The 25,029-nt window shown below is 45.4% G+C and overlaps 1 protein-coding gene across 1 annotated transcript; it reads right to left on the bottom strand.

The window, feature by feature from the left end:
* Nucleotides 1-7,555: 7,555 nt before the first annotated feature.
* LOC109887337 (CD97 antigen) lies at nucleotides 7,556-23,891 on the bottom strand. Its single transcript, XM_031811569.1, has 13 exons — nucleotides 23,762-23,891; nucleotides 23,522-23,632; nucleotides 23,187-23,340; nucleotides 22,954-23,073; nucleotides 21,345-21,565; nucleotides 20,562-20,747; nucleotides 18,585-18,779; nucleotides 17,555-17,676; nucleotides 12,739-12,834; nucleotides 12,113-12,271; nucleotides 8,657-8,828; nucleotides 8,453-8,554; nucleotides 7,556-8,314 (listed from the first exon to the last, which is right to left on the bottom strand). The coding sequence occupies exons 2-13, from the start codon at nucleotides 23,597-23,599 to the stop codon at nucleotides 8,273-8,275; spliced, it is 1,647 nt and encodes a 548-aa protein (XP_031667429.1). The 5' UTR covers nucleotides 23,600-23,632; nucleotides 23,762-23,891; the 3' UTR covers nucleotides 7,556-8,272.
* Nucleotides 23,892-25,029: the final 1,138 nt, after the last annotated feature.

Raw genomic sequence — 25,029 nt, 5'->3', positions numbered from 1 at the left:
CTACTCTTAAATGCTAGTAAAACCAAATGAATGCTCTTCAACCGTTCGCTGCCCACACCTGCCCGCCCGACTAGCATTACAACTCTGGACGGTTCTGACCTAGAATACGTGGACAAGTACAAATACCTGGGTGTCTGCCTAGACTGTAAACTCTCCTTCCAGACTCATATCAAACATCTCCAATCCAAAATCAAATCTTGAATCGGCTTTCTATTTCGCAACACAGCCTCCTTCACTCACGCCGCCAAACTTACCCTTGTAAAACTGACTATCCCATCGATCCTCGACTTCGGCGATGTCATCTACAAAATAGCTTCCAATACTCTACTCAGCAAACTGGATGCAGTTTATCACAGTGCCATCCGTTTTGTTTCCAAAGACCCTTATACTACCCACCACTGCGACTTGTATGCTCTAGTCGGCTGGCCCTCGCTACATATTCGTCTCCAGACCCACTGGCTCCAGGTCATCTACAAGTCCATGCTAGGTAAAGCTCTGCCTTATCTCAGCTCACTGGTCACGATAACAACACCCACCCGTAGCATGCGCTCCAGCAGGTATATCTCACTGGTCACCATAACAACACCCACCCGTAGCACGCGCTCCAGCAGGTATATCTCACTGGTCACCATAACAACACCCACCCGTAGCACGCGCTCCAGCAGGTATATCTCACTGGTCACCATAACAACACCCACCCGTAGCACGCGCTCCAGCAGGTATATCTCACTGGTCACCATAACAACACCCACCCGTAGCACGCGCTCCAGCAGGTATATCTCACTGGTCATCCCCAAAGCCAACACCTTCCTTGGCCGCCTCTCTTTCCAGTTCTCTGCTGCCAGTGATTGGAACAAATTGCAAAAATCACTGAAGCTGGAGACTTACACTTCAGTGACTAACTTTAAACATCAGCTATCTGAGCAGCTAACCAATCGCTGTAGCTGTACATAGTCCATCTGTAATTAGCCCACCCGATCTACCTACCTCATCCCCATGTTGTTTTTATTTACTTTTCTGCTCTTTTGCACACCAGTATCTCTACTTACACACCATCATCTGCTCATCCAACACTCCAGTGTTAATCTGATAAATTGTAATTACTCTGCTACTGTGGCCTATTTATTGCCTAACCTCCTAACCTCCTAACCTCCTAACCTCCTCATGCCATCTGCACACACTGTAAATAGACTTTCTTTTTGTTCTATTGTGTTATTGACGGTACGTTTGTTTATTCCATGTGTAACTCTGTGTTGTTGTTTCTGCCGTACTGCTTTGCTTTATCTTTGCCAGGTCACAGTTGTAAATGAGAACTTGGTCTCAACTAGCTTACCTGGTTAAATAAAGGTGAAATCACATTTTTTAAATAAGAGAGATGAATGAGATTGAAAGAACCTGTATATTCATCTGAATATTATCTGGTTTATGTATTTTTACTTAGTTGACGATGGATGTTTTAAGCCTACAGCTACATTGGCCATCTCTTAGTTCCATATGCTCGTTTCTTTAGCTGCCAATGTAGCCTGGTCTCATAGACTAGACGTAACATAGTAAATGTTAATCCGGGACACTGAAATGAGTATGATATGTTACATTTGGTACGGTTACATTAGACAGATGAATACTTAATAGGGAGGGTGGGTATAAACCCCAAGGTTGCGAGTTCAAATCTCATCATGGAAAATTTTAGCATTTTAGCTAATTAGCAACTTTTCAACTACCTACTACTTTTTTGATAATGAATTAATTAATAATACAAAATAAAATAGTTTAATCATTTTTATTGGAACACAAATGTTTGCCATTTGAACATCTCCCCACCAGGTGGTGCTACAGCACCTTCAACACTTGTATTTCCCTCCGGCTAATAATAATAATACAAAATATCAGCTGTCTTGAAGGGGACGATAATGCAAGAGGGAGGGAAGGGGAGTGAATGTGATTTCATTGGTCATCAACTCAAGGCTCAGTCATTTCATTCAGGGTAAGTGTAGTTAGCCATGAGTTACCGTGCCTCGAAACAGGTCATTTCTGAAGGATTCGTTGCCATAGAAATGTACCTGGCTTAAAGGTGAGCCACTTTCGTACGACCGGTTATCCTGAGTTGAACTCAGAGTTGACCAAAGATACCTCGCTGACTCCTCAAATCAAGCTTTGTAGGATTCCCCTCAGTACTTACAGGATAGTAAAACCAGGAACATTCTGACAAGTGGGGTCATTTCAACAGACCCCACAAGGAACATTCTGATAAGTGGGGTCATTTCAACAGACCCCACCAGGAACATTCTGATAAGTGGGGTCATTTCAACAGACCCCACTAGGAACATTCTGACAAGTGGGAACATTTCAACAGACCCCACCAGGAACATTCTGACAAGTGGGGTCATTTCAACAGACCCCACCAGGAACATTCTGACAAGTGGGGTCATTTCAACAGACCCCACAAGGAAAAATGCTTTTTTGGGCTTAGGGGTTAGGGTTTACAATCAGGGTCAGAATTTGAGTTAGGGGTTATGTTTAGGGTTATAATTTTGAATGGGGATCAGTTGTTTGGTCCCCATAAGGATAGTATAACACATATGTGTGTGTGTGTGCGTGCGTGTGTGTGTGGTAAGAAGACATATACAGTAGGTTCTTTGTAACAACAATTTAATTGTAGATAACATTACAGATATACCGAAAGAAAGCCCCCCCCCCCCAACCATACAGACTCCCGCAGTCAAGTCCAACAATAAGTGCTTACATTCAGAACTCTGTAGAATTACATACAAATTATACATTCAAAAAGAAATACACAATCGCTTTGAATTATTTTTCATATAATACACATTAATTTAACAAAAATAAACTAAACCAAACCAATTGTTGAAGTGAAAGTGCAAAATAATAGAATTAAAAATAAATATTGATGGCAGACATTGTTTTGACAATTTCTTGAAGACAGCTGATTATCTGAATGATTGTGCTTAGACCAAGTTGTAGGGGGGAACCTTAAAGGGGTCCCCCCCCCCACCGCTTGTTTTGGTTATCAGCTGAGGGATGTGACCACTTTCAAACAATAGACTGAGCTGTGGATGCAAGAACATCCGTGAGCTCAAAATGATGTTTTTTAACCATGTGACATTGTTTTACAAACAATGGAGTAACACAAGTTTATTTTTCGGGTTCTGATGTTGAACTTGAACAGTTCAACTTAACTTATTAGGCAGTTATAAGTCATAATCAATGGCTATGAATAAATATAAATCACTAATTTAAAAGTTTAAAAAAATGAATAATTTGATGTACCTTAGATCTGTGGCTAAGGACCTCTACCATGGCAGAGCTGTACAGTACATTACTGTATTCTGATCCTAGATCTGTACCTAAGGACCTCTACCACTTTATTCATGATATTATAATATTATCTATTGTAGCGACCTTCACCCAACACCTAGCGACCTTCACCCAACACCTAGCGACCTTCACCCAACACCTAGCGACCTTCACCCAACACCTAGCGACCTTCACCCAACACCTAGCGACCTTCACCCAACACCTAACGACCTTCACCCAACACCTAGCGACCTTCACCCAACACCTAACAACCTCGTCAGGAGGTTGGGATCTCATGGCGTAACAACTAAGGTGTTGGGTTCACAGTCGCTGGACCCGGGTTCTGTTGGTCAGAAGTAAACTAACCTTCCTGTGTCCAGGAAAATACCCGTAGGGTATCACACTATCTTTAACCTTTCAAACAAATGACCAGGTTTTCCCCAAAATCCCGATTGGAGAATTCCTGCTTATTTCCTCCTGATTCCAGGAATCTTTCAACTGGGATTTCTGATAAAAACCTGTCGATAAACGCTGTTTTTGGACAAAAGCAGTGTGATTGATGAAGCCATGTTCTACTCAAAGACTCTTATATTATCTCATTATATGCATAGAGGTCAGAGGTCAGAGGTCAGAGGCATCATGCCCAGAGGGGACACAGGGGCTTATCCAGTTTGGTAACTATCTTAGCTGACATGCTTGCTGGCAAAAAAAAGCAAGCAATAACTAAATGTAATGAATAAGACTCATATTCCATTGAATATTTTAGCCAGATTTTAAAAAGAGATGCAGAAAAGCATTTTATTTCCTTTAAAAAAATAACCACCAGTCAGGAGGGTACAGACATCTCAAGAGATAAACTTAGACATGCAGAAATAAATATATATATATTTTACATAGAATTAATAAGCATAATGGTTTCGGCTCTAGATTGCAGGACAAAGCTTTTTGAGGTGTTTGAAAAATTCTAAATGACTCAACTAGTCCCCTTCTGGACCACCCACCATCCATCCTCTCATCCCCTTCTGGACCACCCACCATCCATCCTCTCATCCCCTTCTGGACCACCCACCATCCATCCTCTCATCCCCTTCTGGACCACCCACCATCCATCCTCTCATCCCCTTCTGGACCACCCACCATCCATCCTCTCATCCCCTTCTGGACCACCCACCATCCATCCTCTCATCCCCTTCTGGACCACCCACCATCCATCCTCTCATCCCCTTCTGGACCACCCACCATCCATCCTCTCATCCCCTTCTGGACCACCCACCATCCATCCTCTCATCCCCTTCTGGACCACCCACCATCCATCCTCTCATCCCCTTCTGGACCACCCACCATCCATCCTCTCATCCCCTTCTGGACCACCCACCATCCATCCTCTCATCCCCTTCTGGACCACCCACCATCCATCCTCTCATCCCCTTCTGGACCACCCACCATCCATCCTCTCATCCCCTTCTGGACCACCCACCATCCATCCTCTCATCCCCTTCTGGACCACCCACCATCCATCCTCTCATCCCCTTCTGGACCACCCACCATCCATCCTCTCATCCCCTTCTGGACCACCCACCATCCATCCTCTCATCCCCTTCTGGACCACCCACCATCCATCCTCTCATCCCCTTCTGGACCACCCACCATCCATCCTCTCATCCCCTTCTGGACCACCCACCATCCATCCTCTCATCCCCTTCTGGACCACCCACCATCCATCCTCTCATCCCCTTCTGGACCACCCACCATCCATCCTCTCATCCCCTTCTGGACCACCCACCATCCATCCTCTCATCCCCTTCTGTACCACCCACCATCCATCCTCTCATCCCCTTCTGGACCACCCACCATCCATCCTCTCATCCCCTTCTGGACCACCCACCATCCATCCTCTCATCCCCTTCTGGACCACCCACCATCCATCCTCTCATCCCCTTCTGGACCACCCACCATCCATCCTCTCATCCCCTTCTGGACCACCCACCATCCATCCTCTCATCCCCTTCTGGACCACCCACCATCCATCCTCTCATCCCCTTCTGGACCACCCACCATCCATCCTCTCATCCCGTTCTGGACCACCCACCATCCATCCTCTCATCCCCTTCTGGACCACCCACCATCCATCCTCTCATCCCCTTCTGGACCACCCACCATCCATCCTCTCATCTCCTTCTGGACCACCCACCATCCATCCTCTCATCCCCTTCTGGACCACCCACCATCCATCCTCTCATCCCCTTCTGGACCACCCACCATCCATCCTCTCATCCCCTTCTGGACCACCCACCATCCATCCTCTCATCCCCTTCTGGACCACCCACCATCCATCCTCTCATCCCCTTCTGGACCACCCGCCAGCCATCCTCTCATCCCCTTCTGGACCACCCACCATCCATCCCCTCGTCCCCTTCTGGACCACCCACCATCCATCCTCTCATCCCGTTCTGGACCACCCACCATCCATCCTCTCATCCCCTTCTGGACCACCCACCATCCATCCTCTCATCCCGTTCTGGACCACCAGCCATCCTCTCATCCCCTTCTGGACCACCAGCCATCCTCTCATCCCCTTCTGGACCACCAGCCATCCTCTCATCCCCTTCTGGACCACCCACCATCCATCCTCTCATCCCCTTCTGGACCACCCACCATCCATCCTCTCATCCCGTTCTGGACCACCAGCCATCCTCTCATCCCCTTCTGGACCACCAGCCATCCTCTCATCCCCTTCTGGACCACCAGCCATCCTCTCATCCCCTTCTGGACCACCCACCATCCATCCTCTCATCCCGTTCTGGACCACCCACCATCCATCCTCTCATCCCGTGCTGGACCACCAGCCATCCTCTCATCCCCTTCTGGACCACCAGCCATCCTCTCATCCCCTTCTGGACCACCAGCCATCCTCTCATCCCCTTCTGGACCACCCACCATCCATCCTCTCATCCCCTTCTGGACCACCCACCAGCCATCCTCTCATCCCCTTCCGGACCACCAGCCATCCTCTCATCCCCTTCTGGACCACCCACCAGCCATCCTCTCATCCCCTTCCGGACCACCAGCCATCCTCTCATCCCCTTCTGGACCATCAGCCATCCTCTCATCCCCTTCTGGACCACCCACCATCCATCCTCTCATCCCCTTCTGGACCACCCACCAGCCATCCTCTCATCCCCTTCCGGACCACCAGCCATCCTCTCATCCCCTTCTGGACCACCCACCAGCCATCCTCTCATCCCCTTCCGGACCACCAGCCATCCTCTCATCCCCTTCTGGACCATCAGCCATCCTCTCATCCCCTTCTGGACCACCCACCATCCATCCTCTCGTCCCGTTCTGGACCACCCACCAGCCATCCTCTCATCCCCTTCTGGACCACCCACTAGCCATCCTCTCATCCCCTTCTGGACCACCCACCATCCATCCTCTCATCCTCTTCTGGACCACCCACCAGCCATCCTCTCATCCCCTTCTGGACCACCAGCCATCCTCTCATCCCCTTCTGGACCACCCACCAGCCATCCTCTCATCCCCTTCTGGACCACCCACTAGCCATCCTCTCATCCCCTTCTGGACCACCCACCATCCATCCTCTCATCCTCTTCTGGACCACCCACCAGCCATCCTCTCATCCCCTTCTGGACCACCAGCCATCCTCTCATCCCCTTCTGGACCACCAGCCATCCTCTCATCCCCTTCTGGACCACCCACCAGCCATCCTCTCATCCCCTTCTGGACCACCCACCAGCCATCTTCTCATCCCCTTCCGGACCACCAGCCATCCTCTCATCCCCTTCTGGACCACCCACCAGCCATCCTCTCATCCCCTTCTGGACCACCAGCCATCCTCTCATCCCCTTCTGGACCACCCACCAGCCATTATCTCATACTCTGTGTCCCTTCAGATTGTTGGGGTGCATGAAGGCCCTGATAGAGGTTGCTATGGTAACACATCATAATACTATAACGAATAAGCATTATAACAAACAATTTATGAACTATAAAAAAATATATGTTGTAAGCATTTATAAAAGATCAGTAAAATAGTACTGATGTTTTGTGGCTGTAAAAATGACATAAAGAGGATATAACTTCTGATTGGATGACATAAGATCAAATGGATTCCTTTTGGATGACATTAAGATCAAATGGATTCCTATTGGATGACATAAGATCATATGGATTCCTATTGGATGACAGGAAGATCATATATATTCTGATTGGATGACATAAACACCATATGGTCCATCTTTATTTTCTGTCTGTAAGATGCTCTGCATATGAACATCTGCTTAATGACTGAAATGTAAATGTTACGTCAGTGAAAATGAAACTACTGTGACATCATTGCATCATTGTCACTTCCTACTCCCCCTTATCCTATTGGATGACATAAAGCGAATATGGAGTCCTATTGGATGGCAAAGATCATATGGATTCCTATTGGATGGCATGAAGATCATTTAACTTCTGATTGGATAACGTAACGCTTGATAAGACAGTGGTTAACATCACGTTTGATGTGAAGTGTCTAATCAGGGGAGGAATTTAAGGATTCCGAGCACTGATCACTGGGGCTAAGACACATTTAAGACACATTTTCTGCTGACCAGCTGGGCTAGTACACGCTTAGACAAGTTTGTTCCTAAAAGGGTTTTTCTGCTGACCAGCTGGGCTAGTACACGCTTAGACAAGTTTGTTCCTAAAAGGGGTTTTCTGCTGACCAGCTGGGCTAGTACACGCTTAGACAAGTTTGTTCCTAAAAGGGGTTTTCTGCTGACCAGCTGGGCTAGTACACGCTTAGACAAGTTGGTTCCTAAAGGGTTTTTCTGCTGTCCGCATTGGACACATTTTTACTAACCAGCCGGGCTCGTAGGGCACATTTTCTACTGACCAGGCCTGAAAAGGGAGCGGGAGTAAAGACGTGCATTATGGGGGATTGGTGATGTCATCATGCCTGCAACTCCCCTGTGTTCTGGGTACGCCTTGACCCCTAGGACACACAATGATACAAGGACGTTAACATCATGAAAGTGTGGTCTCTCTCTCTCTCTCTCTCTCTCTCTCTCTCTCTCTCTCTCTCTCTCTCTCTCTCTCTCTCTCTCTCTCTATACACTGTATGTGTGTGTACCTGGGATTGGCTGGAAGAAGGGTTGTTAGTGCTGAAATCTGAGTATCTCTTCTTCTGTGGTGTGCAGATACAGGACAGCAGCTTGCAATACTCCTCTCTCACCTGATGAGGGCAACAGAGCACAGTGTTACACACACACACACACACAGACACACACACATACACACACACACATACACACACACACATACACACACACCATACCGTTTTGTTCAGTAGGCAGTGCATGATGAACAGCAGTGCTCCCTGTAGAGAGTTGAGGATAGTGAAGAGATATGTCATGACCACTGTCCCCTCCTCTTGGAACTGGAACACTCCAAATATCCACATAGTACCCAACACACACAGCTGGGCTACTGCTGTCACTGTGAACACCCTGGAGAGAGAGAGGGAGGAGGAGGGAAGGAGGGGGGGTGGGAGGAGGAGGGAAGGAGGGGGGAGGACGGGAAGGAGGGAGAGGGGAGAGGGAAGGAGGGGGGGAAGGAGGGGGGGAAGAAGGACGGGAGGGAGGGAGGGAATGAGGGGGTGAGGGTGGGGAGGGAGGAGGGGAGAGGAGGGGAGAGGGGAGAGGGGAGAGTGGAGGGTGGATGGGAGGGGAGGAGGGCGGAGCAAGACAGTTTTAGAAGTTTTACTTCACAAATAAAATCTGAATTGCATTAATTAATTAATTTACACAATATATGGTCATACTTTGGGCAGGAGGTTAGGAAGTGCAGCTCAGTTTCCACCTCATTTTGTGGGCTGTGTGAACATAACCTGTCTTCTCTTGAGAGCCAGGTCTGCCTACGGCGGCCTTTCTCAATAGCAAGGCTATGCTCACTGAGTCTGTACATATTCAAAGCTTTCCTTAAGTTTGGGTCAGTCACAGTGATCAGGTATTCTGCCCTCTGTTTAGGGCCAAATAGCATTCTAGTTTGCTCAGTCTTTTTGTTAATTCTTTCCAATGTGTCAAGAAATTATCTTTTCGTTTTCTCATGATTTGGTTGGGTCTAATTGTGTTGCTGTCGTGGGGCTCTGCGGGGTGTGATTCTGTTTGTGAACAGAGCCCAAGGACCAGCTTACTTCATCTCTCTGTAGGTGATGGCTTTGTAATAACTTCTTATGGCTTGGGGGCAGTATTTCGACGTCTGGATGAGAAGCGTGCCCAAAGTAAACTGACTGCTAGGATATCCATATTATTAGTAGATTTGGATAGATTTGGATAGAAAACACTCGGAAGATTCTAAAACTTTGAATGATGTCTGTGAGTAAAATATAACTTATTTAAGCAGGCGAAACCCCAAGGACAAAACATCCAGGATTTGTTTTTTGAGTTCATTCTCTTTTCAAAGACTTTTCATTGGGAATCTAGAATTCTAAGGCAGTTGCTTGTAGTTCCTATGGCTTCCACTGGATGTCGACAGTCTTTAGAAATTGGTTGATGTTTTTCCTTTGAGAAATGAAGAAGTCCGGCTGTTCAGAACGAGGGTCGAGTGAAATGTACTGTTTAATAGAGGCGCGTGACCAGAAATGCTCGCTACACTTTGTTTTCCTCCGGTATTGAACGTTGTTCATCCCATCATAAATTTGACCAATTATTTACGTTAACAAATACCTAAAGATGTATTAGGAAAGTTGTTTGAAATGTTTGGACAAAGGTAATTTATGAGATATTTGTAGTCATGTTGCACGAGTGGTAACTGTTTGTTTTCTGGATCAAACACGCCGAATAAATTAACATTTTGGATATATAACGATGGAATTAATTGAACAAAAGGACCATTTGTGATGTTTATGGGACATATTGGAGTGCCAACAGAAGAAGCTCGTCAAAGGTAAGGCATGAATTATATCTTTATTCCTGAGTTAAGTGTTGCGCCTGACGGTTGAATTATGATTGTCTGTGTTTGTTTGATGGGGTGCTGTCCTCAGATAATAGCATGGTTTGCTTTCGCCGTAAAGCCTTTCTGAAAACTGACACAGCGGCTGGATTAACTAGAAGTTTATCTTCAATCCTATGTATAACACTTGTGTCTTTTATCAATGTTTATGATGAGTATTTCTGTAATTTGATGTGGCTCTCTGCAATTTAATCGGATGTTATGTTCAGTAATGCATTGTCTCAAATAACGCGTCAATTTAAACGGAGGTTTTTGGACATAAAGAGTGACTTTATTGAACAAAACATTCATTTATTGTGCAACATGGAGTCCACCAGATGAACATCGTCTAAGGTTAGTGATTCATTTAATCACTATTTCTGACTTTTGTGAGCCGTCTCCTTGGCTGGAAAATGTCTGTATGGTTTTCTGTGGCTAGGCGCTATCCTAACATAACATTTCCCTGAATCTGGATTTTTGGGACGTCTCTAGGGCGATTGGGCTGGATGCTGGTCTAATTTCAATTGATCAGGAAAAGGCATTTGACCGAGTTGAACATAAATACCTATGGCACACTTTTGAGGCTATAAGCTTCAGTTCTGGTTTTATTGCCATGATCAGGGTGATATATGGTGACATTGAAAGAGTATTGAAAGTTGACGGTGGCTTCAGTGCTCCTTTTAAAGTGTGTAGAGGAATTAGGCAGCGGTGTTCGTTGTCCAGAATGTTGTATGCCATCACTATAGAGCCACTACTAAATAGCATTAGATGTCGCATTGAAGTGGTGAACCTTTCAGAGGATATTCCTCCTGTTCCTCTCTCAGCATATGCTGATGATGGAGTTATTTTGGTGAAAAATCAAGCGGAGGTGGATAGTTTGAGTCTCATGGTTGATCAGTTTAATTAAGGGAGTATCCTCTGGAAAGGTAAATTGGGAAAAAAGTTGTGCTTTACAGAATTGGAAATGGTCTGGAGGGATCATGGCTTTGCCAAGAGGGTTGGAATGGTGCAAGATAGGTTTTAAGTATCTTGGAGTGTACCTAGGGGATGAGGAGACAATGGGAATGGTGCAAGAGAGGTTTTAAGTATCTTGGAGTGTACCTAGGGGATGAGGAGACAATGGGAATGGTGCAAGAGAGGTTTTAAGTATCTTGGAGTGTACCTAGGGGATGAGGAGACAATGGGAAAAAAATGTCCTCAGATAATTGCATGGTTTGCTTTTGCCGTAAAGCCTTTTTGAAATCTGACAAAGCGGCTGGATTAACAAGAAGTTAAGCTTTAGGGTACGTGGGACGCTAGCCAACATCCAGTGAAATTGCAGAGCTGCAAATTCAAAACCAGAAATACTCATTATAAAAATTCTGAAAACATACAAGTGCTATACATCGGTTTAAAGATTAACTTGGTTGTATGACATGTAAAACATGGTATCATTGCAGTTAATGCTTTCGTATCTGTCACTCATTAAGGTGTTGGAGATGGATGGCCTTTTTGTAAGAGAAACTATTTTTCACTGTTTTATGGAGTGTGAGTGAACAAAGCCTCTCTGTGAAATACTAGTCTCTGTTTACAGCCGTAGGGGAGACTTTCAATAAAACTGTTTTTATTTTGGGGGTTTCAATGCAGCAGAAAAGAAAATGTCAATTGTTACATTTTATTTTGGGACAAACACACACACGCGCGCACACACACACACACACACACGCACACGCACACGCACACGCACACGCACACGCACACGCACACGCACACACACACACACACACACACACACACACACACACACACACACACCCCTTACTTGATCTTGTGTAGGTTGGAGAGGTCAGGGTTGAGACTAGAGAACTTCTGGGCCAGCCTCCAGACAGTGATGATGAAGATGAAAGCGTTAAGGAAGATGATGGTGCATACTGGGCCGAAGAAACTCCAGATGAATCCTCTCTCCAGAGACAACCAACAGCTGACAAAGACACAGAGAGAATAACATTAGATTTAGGTTAAAAACATGTTATATTTCTGTTCATTTTAAGTTAGGTTCAATCAAGGATCTTTCTCTGGAGACAACTAACAGATTACACACCAAGTGGATATAGTTAGAATAAGGTTATATTAAAGTTGGAATTATGTTATCTGGTGTTATTTACATGTTATAATTATGTTTAAGAAAACCTCTGTCCAGAGACAACCAGCAGCTGACAGGTTATTTATATGGGACAGATTCACTACTACACACACACACACACACACACACACACGCACACGCACACGCACACGCACACGCACACGCACACGCACACGCACACGCACACACACACACACACACACACACACACACACACACACACACACACACACACACACACACACACACACACACACACACACACACAGAGAGAGAGAGAGTTAGAGACACAGAGTCAGACTCACTGTTGTGTGGTACCGTATCCATCTGGGTAGGTGACAGCAGAGATGATGACTATAGTCAGTGGCAGTCCATATCCCACAGCATGCAGGTACAGAGGTCTACAGTAAGAACAATCACAGAGCTTCATAAAATACAGGTACAAAGATTTACAGTAAGATGGAAAATCAAAGAGCTTCATAAAATACAGGTGCAGAGGTTTACAATAAGAAGAATCAAAGAGCTTCATAAAATACAGGTACAGAGTTTTACAATAAGAAGAACCTTTGTCCCTCCCGAGCCCATACGGGAGTTGTAGCGATGAGACGAGATAGTAATTACTAACAATTGGATACCATGAAATTGGGGAGAAAAGGGGGTGTCACACCCTGGCCTTAGTATTCTGTGTTTTCTTTGTTATTGTGGTTAGGCCAGGGTGTGACATGGGGGATTATGTGGTTGTCTTGTCTAGGGGTTTGATGGGGTTGTGTTTAGTATAGTATTCTAGGTAAGTCTATGGTTGCCTAGAGTGGTTCTCAATCAGAGGCAGGTGTTTATCGTTGTCTCTGATTGAGAACCATATTTAGGCAGCCATCTTCTTTGGGTATTTGGTGGGTGATTGTTTCCTGTCTCTGTGTTTTGCACCATTTAGTTTAGGTTTTTCCAGGTTTTCTTGTTTTGTATATTGGTCACGTTATCATCTTTATTAAAGATGTTCAACCAATACCCACGCTGCATTTTGGTGCGCCTCTCCTTCCCAGGAAGAAAACCGTAACAGGGGGTAACATTTATTTTAAAAAGATAAGAGCAAGATAAAATAAAGTAGGGGATGCTGGCCTTCTAGGCAGAGTTTCAAAGAAAATCCATATCTCAGACTGGCCATTAAAAAGAAAAGATTAAGATGGGCAATAGAACACAGACACTGGACAGAGGAACTTTTCCTAGAAGGCCAGCATCCCGGAGTCGCCTCTTCACTGTTGACGTTGAGACTGGACAGAGGAACTTTTCCTAGAAGGCCAGCATCCCGGAGTCGCCTCTTCACTGTTGACGTTGAGACTGGACAGAGGAACTTTTCCTAGAAGGCCAGCATCCCGGAGTCTCCTCTTCACTGTTGACGTTGAGACTGGACAGAGGAACTTTTCCTAGAAGGCCAGCATCCCGGAGTCTCCTCTTCACTGTTGACGTTGAGACTGGACAGAGGAACTTTTTCTAGAAGGCCAGCATCCCGGAGTCGCCTCTTCACTGTTGACGTTGAGACTGGACAGAGGAACTTTTCCTAGAAGGCCAGCATCCCGGAGTCTCCTCTTCACTGTTGACGTTGAGACTGGACAGAGGAACTTTTCCTAGAAGGCCAGCATCCCGGAGTCGCCTCTTCACTGTTGACGTTGAGACTGGACAGAGGAACTTTTCCTAGAAGGCCAGCATCCCGGAGTCGCCTCTTCACTGTTGACGTTGAGACTGGACAGAGGAACTTTTCCTAGAAGGCCAGCATCCCGGAGTCTCCTCTTCACTGTTGACGTTGAGACTGGACAGAGGAACTTTTCCTAGAAGGCCAGCATCCCGGAGTCTCCTCTTCACTGTTGACGTTGAGACTGGACAGAGGAACTTTTCCTAGAAGGCCAGCATCCCGGAGTCGCCTCTTCACTGTTGACGTTGAGACTGGACAGAGGAACTTTTCCTAGAAGGCCAGCATCCCGGAGTCTCCTCTTCACTGTTGACGTTGAGACTGGACAGAGGAACTTTTCCTAGAAGGCCAGCATCCCGGAGTCTCCTCTTCACTGTTGACGTTGAGACTGGACAGAGGAACTTTTCCTAGAAGGCCAGCATCCCGGAGTCTCCTCTTCACTGTTGACGTTGAGACTGGACAGAGGAACTTTTCCTAGAAGGCCAGCATCCCGGAGTCTCCTCTTCACTGTTGACGTTGAGACTGGACAGAGGAACTTTTTCTAGAAGGCCAGCATCCCGGAGTCGCCTCTTCACTGTTGACGTTGAGACTGGACAGAGGAACTTTTCCTAGAAGGCCAGCATCCCGGAGTCTCCTCTTCACTGTTGACGTTGAGACTGGACAGAGGAACTTTTCCTAGAAGGCCAGCATCCCGGAGTCGCCTCTTCACTGTTGACGTTGAGACTGGACAGAGGAACTTTTCCTAGAAGGCCAGCATCCCGGAGTCGCCTCTTCACTGTTGACGTTGAGACTGGACAGAGGAACTTTTCCTAGAAGGCCAGCATCCCGGAGTCTCCTCTTCACTGTTGACGTTGAGACTGGACAGAGGAACTTTTCCTAGAAGGCCAGCATCCCGGAGTCTCCTCTTCACTGTTGACGTTGAGACTGGACAGAGGAACTTTTCCTAGAAGGCCAGCATCCCGGAGTCGCCTCTTCACTGTTGACGTTGAGACTGGACAGAGGAACTTTTCCTAGAAGGCCAGCATCCCGGAGTCTCCTCTTCACTGTTGACGTTGAGACTGGACAGAGGAACTTTTCTTAGAAGGCCAGCATCCCAGAGTCGCCTCTTCACTGTTGACGTTGAGACTGGACAGAGGAACTTTTCCTAGAAGGCCAGCATCCCGGAGTCGCCTCTTCACTGTTGACGTTGAGACTGGACAGAGGAACTTTTCCTAGAAGGCCAGCATCCCGGAGTCGCCTCTTCACTGTTGACGTTGAGACTGGACAGAGGAACTTTTCCTAGAAGGCCAGCATCCCGGAGTTGCCTCTTCACTGTTGACGTTGAGACTGGACAGAGGAACTTTTCCTAGAAGGCCAGCATCCCGGAGTCTCCTCTTCACTGTTGACGTTGAGACTGGACAGAGGAACTTTTCCTAGAAGGCCAGCATCCCGGAGTCTCCTCTTCACTGTTGACGTTGAGACTGGACAGAGGAACTTTTCCTAGAAGGCCAGCATCCCGGAGTCGCCTCTTCACTGTTGACATTGAGACTGGACAGAGGAACTTTTCCTAGAAGGCCAGCATCCCGGAGTCTCCTCTTCACTGTTGACGTTGAGACTGGACAGAGGAACTTTTCCTAGAAGGCCAGCATCCCAGAGTCGCCTCTTCACTGTTGACGTTGAGACTGGACAGAGGAACTTTTCCTAGAAGGCCAGCATCCCGGAGTCGCCTCTTCACTGTTGACGTTGAGACTGGACAGAGGAACTTTTCCTAGAAGGCCAGCATCCCGGAGTCTCCTCTTCACTGTTGACGTTGAGACTGGACAGAGGAACTTTTCCTAGAAGGCCAGCATCCCGGAGTCGCCTCTTCACTGTTCACGTTGAGACTGGACAGAGGAACTTTTCCTAGAAGGCCAGCATCCCGGAGTCGACTCTTCACTGTTGACGTTGAGACTGGACAGAGGAACTTTTCCTAGAAGGCCAGCATCCCAGAGTCGCCTCTTCACTGTTGACGTTGAGACTGGACAGAGGAACTTTTCCTAGAAGGCCAGCATCCCGGAGTCGCCTCTTCACTGTTGACGTTGAGACTGGACAGAGGAACTTTTCCTAGAAGGCCAGCATCCCGGAGTCTCCTCTTCACTGTTGACGTTGAGACTGGACAGAGGAACTTTTCCTAGAAGGCCAGCATCCCGGAGTCTCCTCTTCACTGTTGACGTTGAGACTGGACAGAGTAACTTTTCCTAGAAGGCCAGCATCCCGGAGTCGCCTCTTCACTGTTGACGTTGAGACTGGACAGAGGAACTTTTCCTAGAAGGCCAGCATCCCGGAGTCTCCTCTTCACTGTTGACGTTGAGACTGGACAGAGGAACTTTTCCTAGAAGGCCAGCATCCCGGAGTCGCCTCTTCACTGTTGACGTTGAGACTGGACAGAGGAACTTTTCCTAGAAGGCCAGCATCCCAGAGTCGACTCTTCACTGTTGACGTTGAGACTGGACAGAGGAACTTTTCCTAGAAGGCCAGCATCATTTGCAGTTACTATTTAATGAAGCTGGCAGTTGAGGATTTCTGTTTCTGCGTCTGTTCTGCGTCTGTTTCTCAAACTAGACACTCTAATGTACTTGTTCTCTTGCTCAGTTGTGCATCGGGGCCTCCCACTCCTCTTTCTAGTCTGGTTAGAGACAGTTTGCTCTGTTCTGTGAAGCGACTAGTATGCAGCGTTGTACGAGATCTTCAGTTTCTTGGCAATTTCTCGCATGTAATAGCCTTCATTTCTCAGAACAAGAATAGACTGACGAGTTTCAGAAAAAGTTATTTGTTTTTGGCCATTTTGAGCCTGTAATCGAACCTACAAATACTGATCCTCGAGATACTTAACTAGTCTAAAGAAGGACGTTTTATTGCTTCTTTTATCAGAACAACAGTTGTCAGCTGTTCATAATAACATAATTGCAGAAGGGTTTTCTAATGATCAATGAGCCTTTTTAAAATGATAACCTTGGATTAGCTAACACAACATGCCATTGGAACACAGGACTGATGGTTGCTGATAATGGGTCTCTGTACGCCTCTGTAGATATTCTATAACAGAATCAGTAGTTTCCAGCTACAATAGTAATGTACAACATTAACAATGTCTACACTGTATTTCTGATCAATTTGATGTTATTTTAATGGACAAAAAATTTTGCTTTTCTTTCAAAAACACGAACATTTCTAAGTGACCCCAAACTTTTGAACGGTAGTTTATAATGAAAATATATAATAGATTAGGAAATAATATAAATACAGACATTACGTATTTAAATTAATATAACATAAATGTATAATACAAATATATACTCTAAATATATACTCTAAATATATACTCTAAATATATACTCTAAATATATACTCTAAATATATACTCTAAATATATACGAACGCATAATCATTTATAACCGTACAGTAAATATATCCAATACCTTATGGTAGTGTTGAAGACCAGGACCACCATGAGGTAGAGCTGAACCCCCTCTAACAACATCCAACTGAAGGATCCTAGGAAGAACAGGTGGAGGAGACCTGCTACAAACCTACATCCTCCCTGAGAGGAGAGGAGAGGAGAGGAGAGGAGAGGAGAGGAGAGGAGAGGAGAGGAGAGGAGAGGAGAGGAGAGGAGAGGAGAGGAGAGGAGAGGAGAGGAGAGGAGAGGAGAGGAGAGGAGAGGAGAGGAGAGGAGAGGAGAGGACAGGGTGGAGGAGAGGAGAGGGGGGACAGGGAGGAGGAGAGGAGAGGAGAGGAGAGGAGAGGAGAGGAGAGGAGAGGAGAGGAGAGGAGAGGAGAGGAGAGGAGAGGAGAGGAGAGGAGAGGAGAGGAGAGGAGAGGACAGGGTGGAGGAGAGGAGGAGAGGGACAGGGAGGAGGAGAGGAGAGGAGAGGAGAGGAGAGGAGAGGAGAGGAGAGGAGAGGAGAGGAGAGGAGAGGAGAGGAGAGGAGAGGAGAGGAGAGGAGAGGAGAGGAGAGGAGAGGAGATGGGGGACAGGGAGGAGGGGAGTGGAGAGGAGAGGGGGAGGAGGAGAGATGAAAGGGATAAAAGTCCAATTTAACCTTCAAAAACTTTAATTCAAACTCAAATTCAGATCTGACTGATGTAAAAGTTATTTGTATTTTTAGTTATTTGTTTGCCATCCTGGGAACTTAAGGGGGTACAAGATCCTACAACAGCAAATCTTCAAAATGAAATATTATAAAGATAAACATACCTTCATCGTTAGATTGACACACACACACACACACACACACACACACACACACACACACACACACACACACACACACACACACACACACACACACACACACACACACACACACACACACATACACACACACACACACACACACACACACACACACACACACACACACACACACACACACACACACACACACACACACACACACACACACACACACACACACACACACACACTCCCCACATGTTTATCCCCACCTTGCTCTGTGTGTGAGAGATACCGCTGAGGAAGACGAGGTCAGCGATGAAGAGGCAAACACAGAGGTGGAGGTGGATGGTGGTGCGTGTCCCCTGGATGGACCGACACAGCCAGAAGGTCAGGATGCACAACAACAGACACACCACAGACACCGACAGACCCAGCCACGTCAACAGACGCAGCTCAAATGTATCCTGGAAAGAGGGAGGTAGAGAGAGAGAGAGAGAGAGGGGGAGAGAGAGAGAGAGACAGAGAGAGTGAGAGAGAGCGAGAGAGAGCGAGAGAGAGGGAGAGACAGAGGTAGAGAGAGAGAGAGGTAGAGAGAGAGAGAGAGAGTTTACATAATATATAACATCAGTTTTGACCCATCATTATCTGTTTTTATTTTGCCATTAATACGAGTCACATATCAGTTTGCAAACAATTTTTAAAAAAAATATATAAAAAGATATATATAATATATAATATAGCTATCTGTGATGCAGCTCCAGAACGCAGGTGTTTCAGCTCAGTGCTTTATGTGGTGGTGTGCTGAGACAGCAGAAAATAGGAGCACGTGGGTGACTGAAAGATGAACGAGGTCAGTGGCAGAAGCCAATGATTGATGTGGTGTATTCCTCAATGCCATCAGAGTAATCCAGGAACATATTCCAGTCTGTGCAAAACAGTCCTGAAGCTTAGCATCTGCTTCATATGACCACTTTATTATTGATCTCGTCACTGGTGCTTCCTGCTTTAATTGTTGCTTGTAAGCAGGAATCAGGAGGATGGAATGATGGTCAGATTTGCCAAATGGAGGGTGAGGGAGAGCTTTGTATGTGTCTCTGTGTGTGTGGAGTAAAGGTGGTCCAGAGTTTTTTTTCACTCTGGTTGTACATTTAACATGCTGATAGTAATTTGGTAAAATGGATTTAAGTTTCCCTGCATTAAAGTCCCAAGGTACTAGGAGCATCAACTCTGGGTGAGCGTTTTCTTGTTTGCTTATGGCGGAATACAGGTCATTCAATGTAAATAAACAAACAAAAAAACACAATTGGTTGTAAAACGTCTGTCTTCTTCTCCGGCGCCATCTTAACCCAACAGTAAGTGGTTTGGAAGGAATCAGTGGCTAACTGCAAGCAATGCAAAGCAATCTTTAGCTTGATTTCAATGGAGTGGCTGTGTGTGGTTTTTTTTCAGGGTTCCCACCATAAATCCAGAGAATGCCAGACTTTGATGACAACGTTTGATGATAAAATTTGCTCACAAAGTAAAGCCCTGCCACCTTCATAAGATGAGTCCAAAAATGTCTATTGTGCTGCTGTATAAATGATGTAATATGCAAGGGAGATGTATACTGTAGCTAAGAAGGTAGTTTTAAGTGTATGTTGTGTATTAAGCTGTTATTTGCCCATGTGCCTCACCTTAATAATTTGGCCTATTTGTAACAACGCAGGATTGTAAACACGTCGTTCGTGGCCGGTGTGCTTATTGTATAACTTTTTGTGTATAGTTTTGACAATGCTACTGATAGTAGTGGTGGCACTTGGCCTACACACAAATTCAGCACACACAGCATTCTATAATAGAAGAGTGTTATTTGAAGTGTTTCTTTTTTGACATCAAAGACCCAAACGGTGTTCAATGTGCCTCACCCTAGTAATTTGGTCTATTTTCACCTCTTTATTTCACCTACTGTTCTGACTTGGTGGTGCACATGTAGCCTATAACCTGTTTTAGAGAAATGTAATCATTGAATATTGTAAGAGCTTTTCATTGTCTATATGCTCCCTTTATTTATCCTATGGTTCTGATTTGGTGTAGAGGGAGAACACTGCAAGAACGGCCCATGTTCTGAATTCTATCACTGTACATTTCAAAATTGCTGAACAAATAGTTATATTCACCACGTCCGTCGTCGCTCGCTCATTAATGTCTTAAGGAGCATTATCTTGACATCATCCGGTGTGTGTGTGTGTGTGTGTGTGTGTGTGTACCTGTACAGGGTAGAGGGCCATGAGAACAGCAAAGCTGCTAAGGTGGGAACAGGAACACACGGTGTGTGTAGCGTTAGACGTGACTTTGGTACAGCCACGACTTGACCACGCCCCTCCCTCTTCATGGACACGCCCCTCCGACCAGAACACACAGGTATAGTTCATTTCTGATGACTCTGCCCTCACCTGGGTTTGGGGGGGGGGGGGGCGGGGGGGGGGGAGAGAGAGAGAGAGGCTAAGTACTTCTTAGAGAAATGTTTATTCATTTCCAGAAGGCAGCAAGAGTGTCAATATGTTAGGCCATCGTCGAAATGTTAGGCCATCGTCAATATGTTAGGCCATCGTCAATATGTTAGGCCATCGTCGATATGTTAGGCCATCGTCGATATGTTAGGCCATCGTCAATATGTTAGGCCATCGTCGATATGTTAGGCCATCGTCGATATGTTAGGCCATCGTCGATATGTTAGGCCATCGTCGATATGTTAGGCCATCGTCGATATGTTAGGCCATCGTCGATATGTTAGGCCATCGTCGATATGTTAGGCCATTGTCGATATGTTAGGCCATTGTCGATATGTTAGGCCATCGTGATTATGTTAGGCCATCGTGATTATGTTAGGCCATTGTCAGGATATGAAAAAGTCCTAGCTGTAGATGTACGATTATAATATGTTACAATATTTACATGCATCATATATTAACATCAGCTATTATAATATACTATAATATTTACATACATCATATATTAACATCAGCTATTATAATATTATTAAATTATACCTGTAGATGTCTGAAGGTGAGGATGACAGGCTGGGTGAGGTGTTCTGTTGCTGGGTTACTGACAAAAGCTGTTACCACCTTGGAACTGATCTGGTAGTTAGGCTCTGACGCCATGGCGGTTGCTGTGTCAGTGTCTGTGTCTGTGTCAGTGAGGTACTGGAAGGAGTCGTTGACATATCTCTCCACTCCCTTGTAACACACCAACCCAGCCAGAGTCAAACCTGTGAAGCACAGAAAGAAACAAGTTACCAGAAAGTCTTGCACCTTTCCCAGAATCCCCAGTTTTTTCAGGTTTCCTGGTTGGAAGATTCCAGGAATAAAGAGGGAATAAACAGAAAATCCAGAATCCAAGATTTCTGGGCAACATTGGTAGTTTTGGAAAGTTATTGGTACTAAAAGTTAGAGTACTTAGTGTTGAGGGAATTTATATGTTTAAATGAATGATTAGAATATTCCACCCTGAAACCATATAATTGTATGAAATTGATGAGAGTCATGAAATTATTCTAATGATGTGTGTAGTTTTAGTCAGTAAAATTATATATTTGTGAGTGTAGTTTTAGTCAGAATTAGGGTAAAACAATATATCTGGACAATAAGACTTTATAGTATCCTAAACACAGACTGTCTGAGCCAAATTCAGTGCCAATCTGACTAGAGATTTGGGAGAGGACGGGGGAGTACGTCTCAATGTCTCAAGGTCTCCCTAATCTCTGTCGGCTGGGTAGTGAGACAGTATGTGTGTAGGATACATTCTGTTTGTGTGTGAATGTATGTGCATAAGGAGTCTGTTTGTGTGTGAAAGTATGTGCGTAAGGAGTCCGTTTGTGTGTGAAAGTATGTGCGTAAGGAGTCTGTTTGTGTGTGAAAGTATGTGCGTAAGGAGTCTGTTTGTGTGTGAAAGTATGTGCGTAAGGATTCTGTTTGTGTGTGAAAGTATGTGCGTAAGGAGTCTGTTTGTGTGTGAAAGTATGTGCGTAAGGAGTCTGCATAAAATGAAAGGCTTTGTACAACGAACCAGTGCTCTCCTGAATAAACATTTTGACTATTTTAGCTGGGCCTCCGTCTGTTTAATTCAACCAGTATCTTACAAATTCGGGGTTGCAGACCGAGTAGTTTAATTGAATTGGATTATGAACATTGAGAACATAATTCTCGTACAATTTGGTCCTTCGAGCCGGATCTCAATACCTGCCTCTGTCGTCCCAAGGAACTGCTGAAAACAGTGCACGGGCAGATCCAGGATCCGTAAGACAAAGACCTGACCTCTGAATTGAGGGTTTATTTCAGGCCAGTGGTGAACTGGTACACAACAGAGGTGGTGACGAGATCTTTATTCACAAATGTGGGGGAATGATTTAAGATATCTTTGACTTGATGTTCTAAATACTTAGAATATATCAATAATAGGAGATTGGTTATTCTAAACAGATTCACTAGGAGGCTTTTACTTTGTGTATTAACCAACATCGATTGAGGGAACAGGTCCACAATGACCTGCGGTACATGTGCACTACCATAAATAGAAATAGCTTAATAATTGAGGTCTGTGAGGAATGACCCGAGATGATGGTGATGATGGTGATGATGATGATGAAGAGTAGCCTACCTGGGTACATCCCGTTTCCGGTGGCTGTCTCCCAGCTGGTGTCCAGTCGAGCGTTGTCATTGGCCAGGCTGATTGGCCCAATGGGCGGAGTCTGTCCCCTCCTCACTGTAATCTCAGCCTCTGTGTACAAGGACAAGGAGAAAGGTGAAGGAGGATGTGTGTGAGTGTGTGTGTGGTTGTGTGTGTGCATGTTTGTGTGTGTGTGTGTGTGTGTTCAGGAGTGTGTGTGTTACCTGTGTGGTCTGTTTCCATGGTGGTGTGGTTGTCTCTGAGCTGCGGCGCTATGAGCTTAATGGCGTCCTCCACAGCGCCGAGCAACCTACTCACCTCGCGGCTGTTGCTTAGGATACCTTGAGACAGGAAACTGTCTATCTGCGTGAAGACATTCTACACACAGGAAGTAGAAACAGGAAACAGGAAGTGAGTGAACGAGGTGTATATGTTTACATGGATGCATGATTGCACCGTGTGTGGGTGTGCATGTGTGCGTGTGTGTGTGTGTGTGTGTGTGTGTGTTTGTGTGTGTGTGTGTGTGTGTGTGTGTGTGTGGTGTGTGTGTGTGGTTTACCTCCAGTAACCCATCTCCAGTCAGTCTCCCTCCGGCTGCGTCCCCAGAGTTATTTAAAGCCAGACAGCAGTTCCTCATCAGAGACAGGAGACCAGCTAAACCTGGAACAGTCTGAGAGAGAGGAGAAGTTCATTGACTTCATGTGAGTAAAAACATTTATAGCAAAACATATATTGTAGTATCAGAAGATAGTTCTTGAAAGTATTAATTAAAACACAGGTGTCTGGGTTTTGAACTCACCTGTCCAGGAGTCTCATCCCCTTTAAACTGGTCACATGTCAGTACTGAAGGAAACACAAAACACTGCCATCACACCTGGATCGACACTACACAGCACAACACAACACAACATAACATAACACAACAGGACACAACACAATCACACCTACGCAACGAAACAATCCCACCTGCACAACAACACAAACACAATGACAAATAACACACCTGTGTCTTTTCTGCACCACAACACAATGTATGTGTATCTTCATTTAACTAGGCAAGTCAGTTAATTAATAACCTCTTGAAGCTAGGGGCACTATTTTTATGTTTGGAAAAATAACGTTCCCAAAGTAAACGGCCTATTTCTCAGGACCAGATGCTAGAATATGCATATAATTGACATATTAGGATAGAAAACACTCTAAAGTTTCCAAAACTGTAAAAATATTGTCTGTGAGTATAACAGAACTGATATTGCAGGCGAACGCCTGAGAAAAATCCAATCAGGAAGTGACTCTTATTTTGAAACCCCTGTGTCCCTATGCATCCCTATTGCCCATTTAAAGGGATATCAACCAGATTCATTTTTCTATGGCTTCCCTAAGGTGTCAAGAGCCTTTAGACATAGTTTCAAGCTTTTATTTTGAAGAATGAGCGTGAACGACCACATTGCGTAAGTGGATAGGTGGGGGCTCTCAGAGTGAGTTGTGCACAATTGAGTAAATCCGCCATTGTTCCTCCCGCTGTTATGGAAAAAGCTACACACTTGGTTGATATATTATCGAATACATATTTTAAAAACTACCTGAGGAATGATTATAAAAAACATTTGACATGTTTCTGTGGACATTATGAAGACTATTTGGAATTTCCGTCTGCGTTGTCGTGACCGCTCTTTCCTGTGGATTTCTGAACATAACGCAACAAACAAACGTTGGTATTTTGGGTATAAAAATAACCTTTAAGGAACAAAAGGAACATTGCTAACTGGGAGTATCGTGAGTGAAAACATCCGAAGATCGTCAAAGGTAAACGGTTAATTTGATTGCTTTTCTGATTTTCGTGACCAAGCTTCCTGATGCTAGCTAGACATAATGCTATGCTAGGCTATCATACACCCATACATAACCCACAAGACATGCTACTAGAGGTCTCTTCACAGTCCCCAAGTCCAGAACAGACTACAGGAAACACACAGTACTACATAGAGCCATGACTACATGGAACTCTCTTCCACATCAAGTAAGTTATGGAACAGTGGGGACTGTGAAGCAACACAAACATAAGCA

Source organism: Oncorhynchus kisutch, unplaced genomic scaffold (genome assembly GCF_002021735.2).
Source record: "Oncorhynchus kisutch isolate 150728-3 unplaced genomic scaffold, Okis_V2 Okis01b-Okis20b_hom, whole genome shotgun sequence".
NCBI lineage: Eukaryota > Metazoa > Chordata > Actinopteri > Salmoniformes > Salmonidae > Oncorhynchus > Oncorhynchus kisutch.
Note: the sequence above shows the minus strand (reverse complement) of the source record. Positions and strands in the feature narration are given on the sequence as shown.

Excerpts from the sequence above, each read along its gene's own strand:
- LOC109887337 (XM_031811569.1), bottom strand. The coding sequence starts at position 23,599 with ATGAGGAACTGCTGTCTGGCTTTAAATAACTCTGGGGACGCAGCCGGA. Across the intron at positions 23,074-23,186 it reads CATGGAAACAGACCACACAG|AGGCTGAGATTACAGTGAGG; the intron begins GTAACACACACA and ends CCTTGTACACAG. Across the intron at positions 8,315-8,452 it reads CTTCTTCCAGCCAATCCCAG|GGGTCAAGGCGTACCCAGAA; the intron begins GTACACACACAT and ends TGTGTGTCCTAG.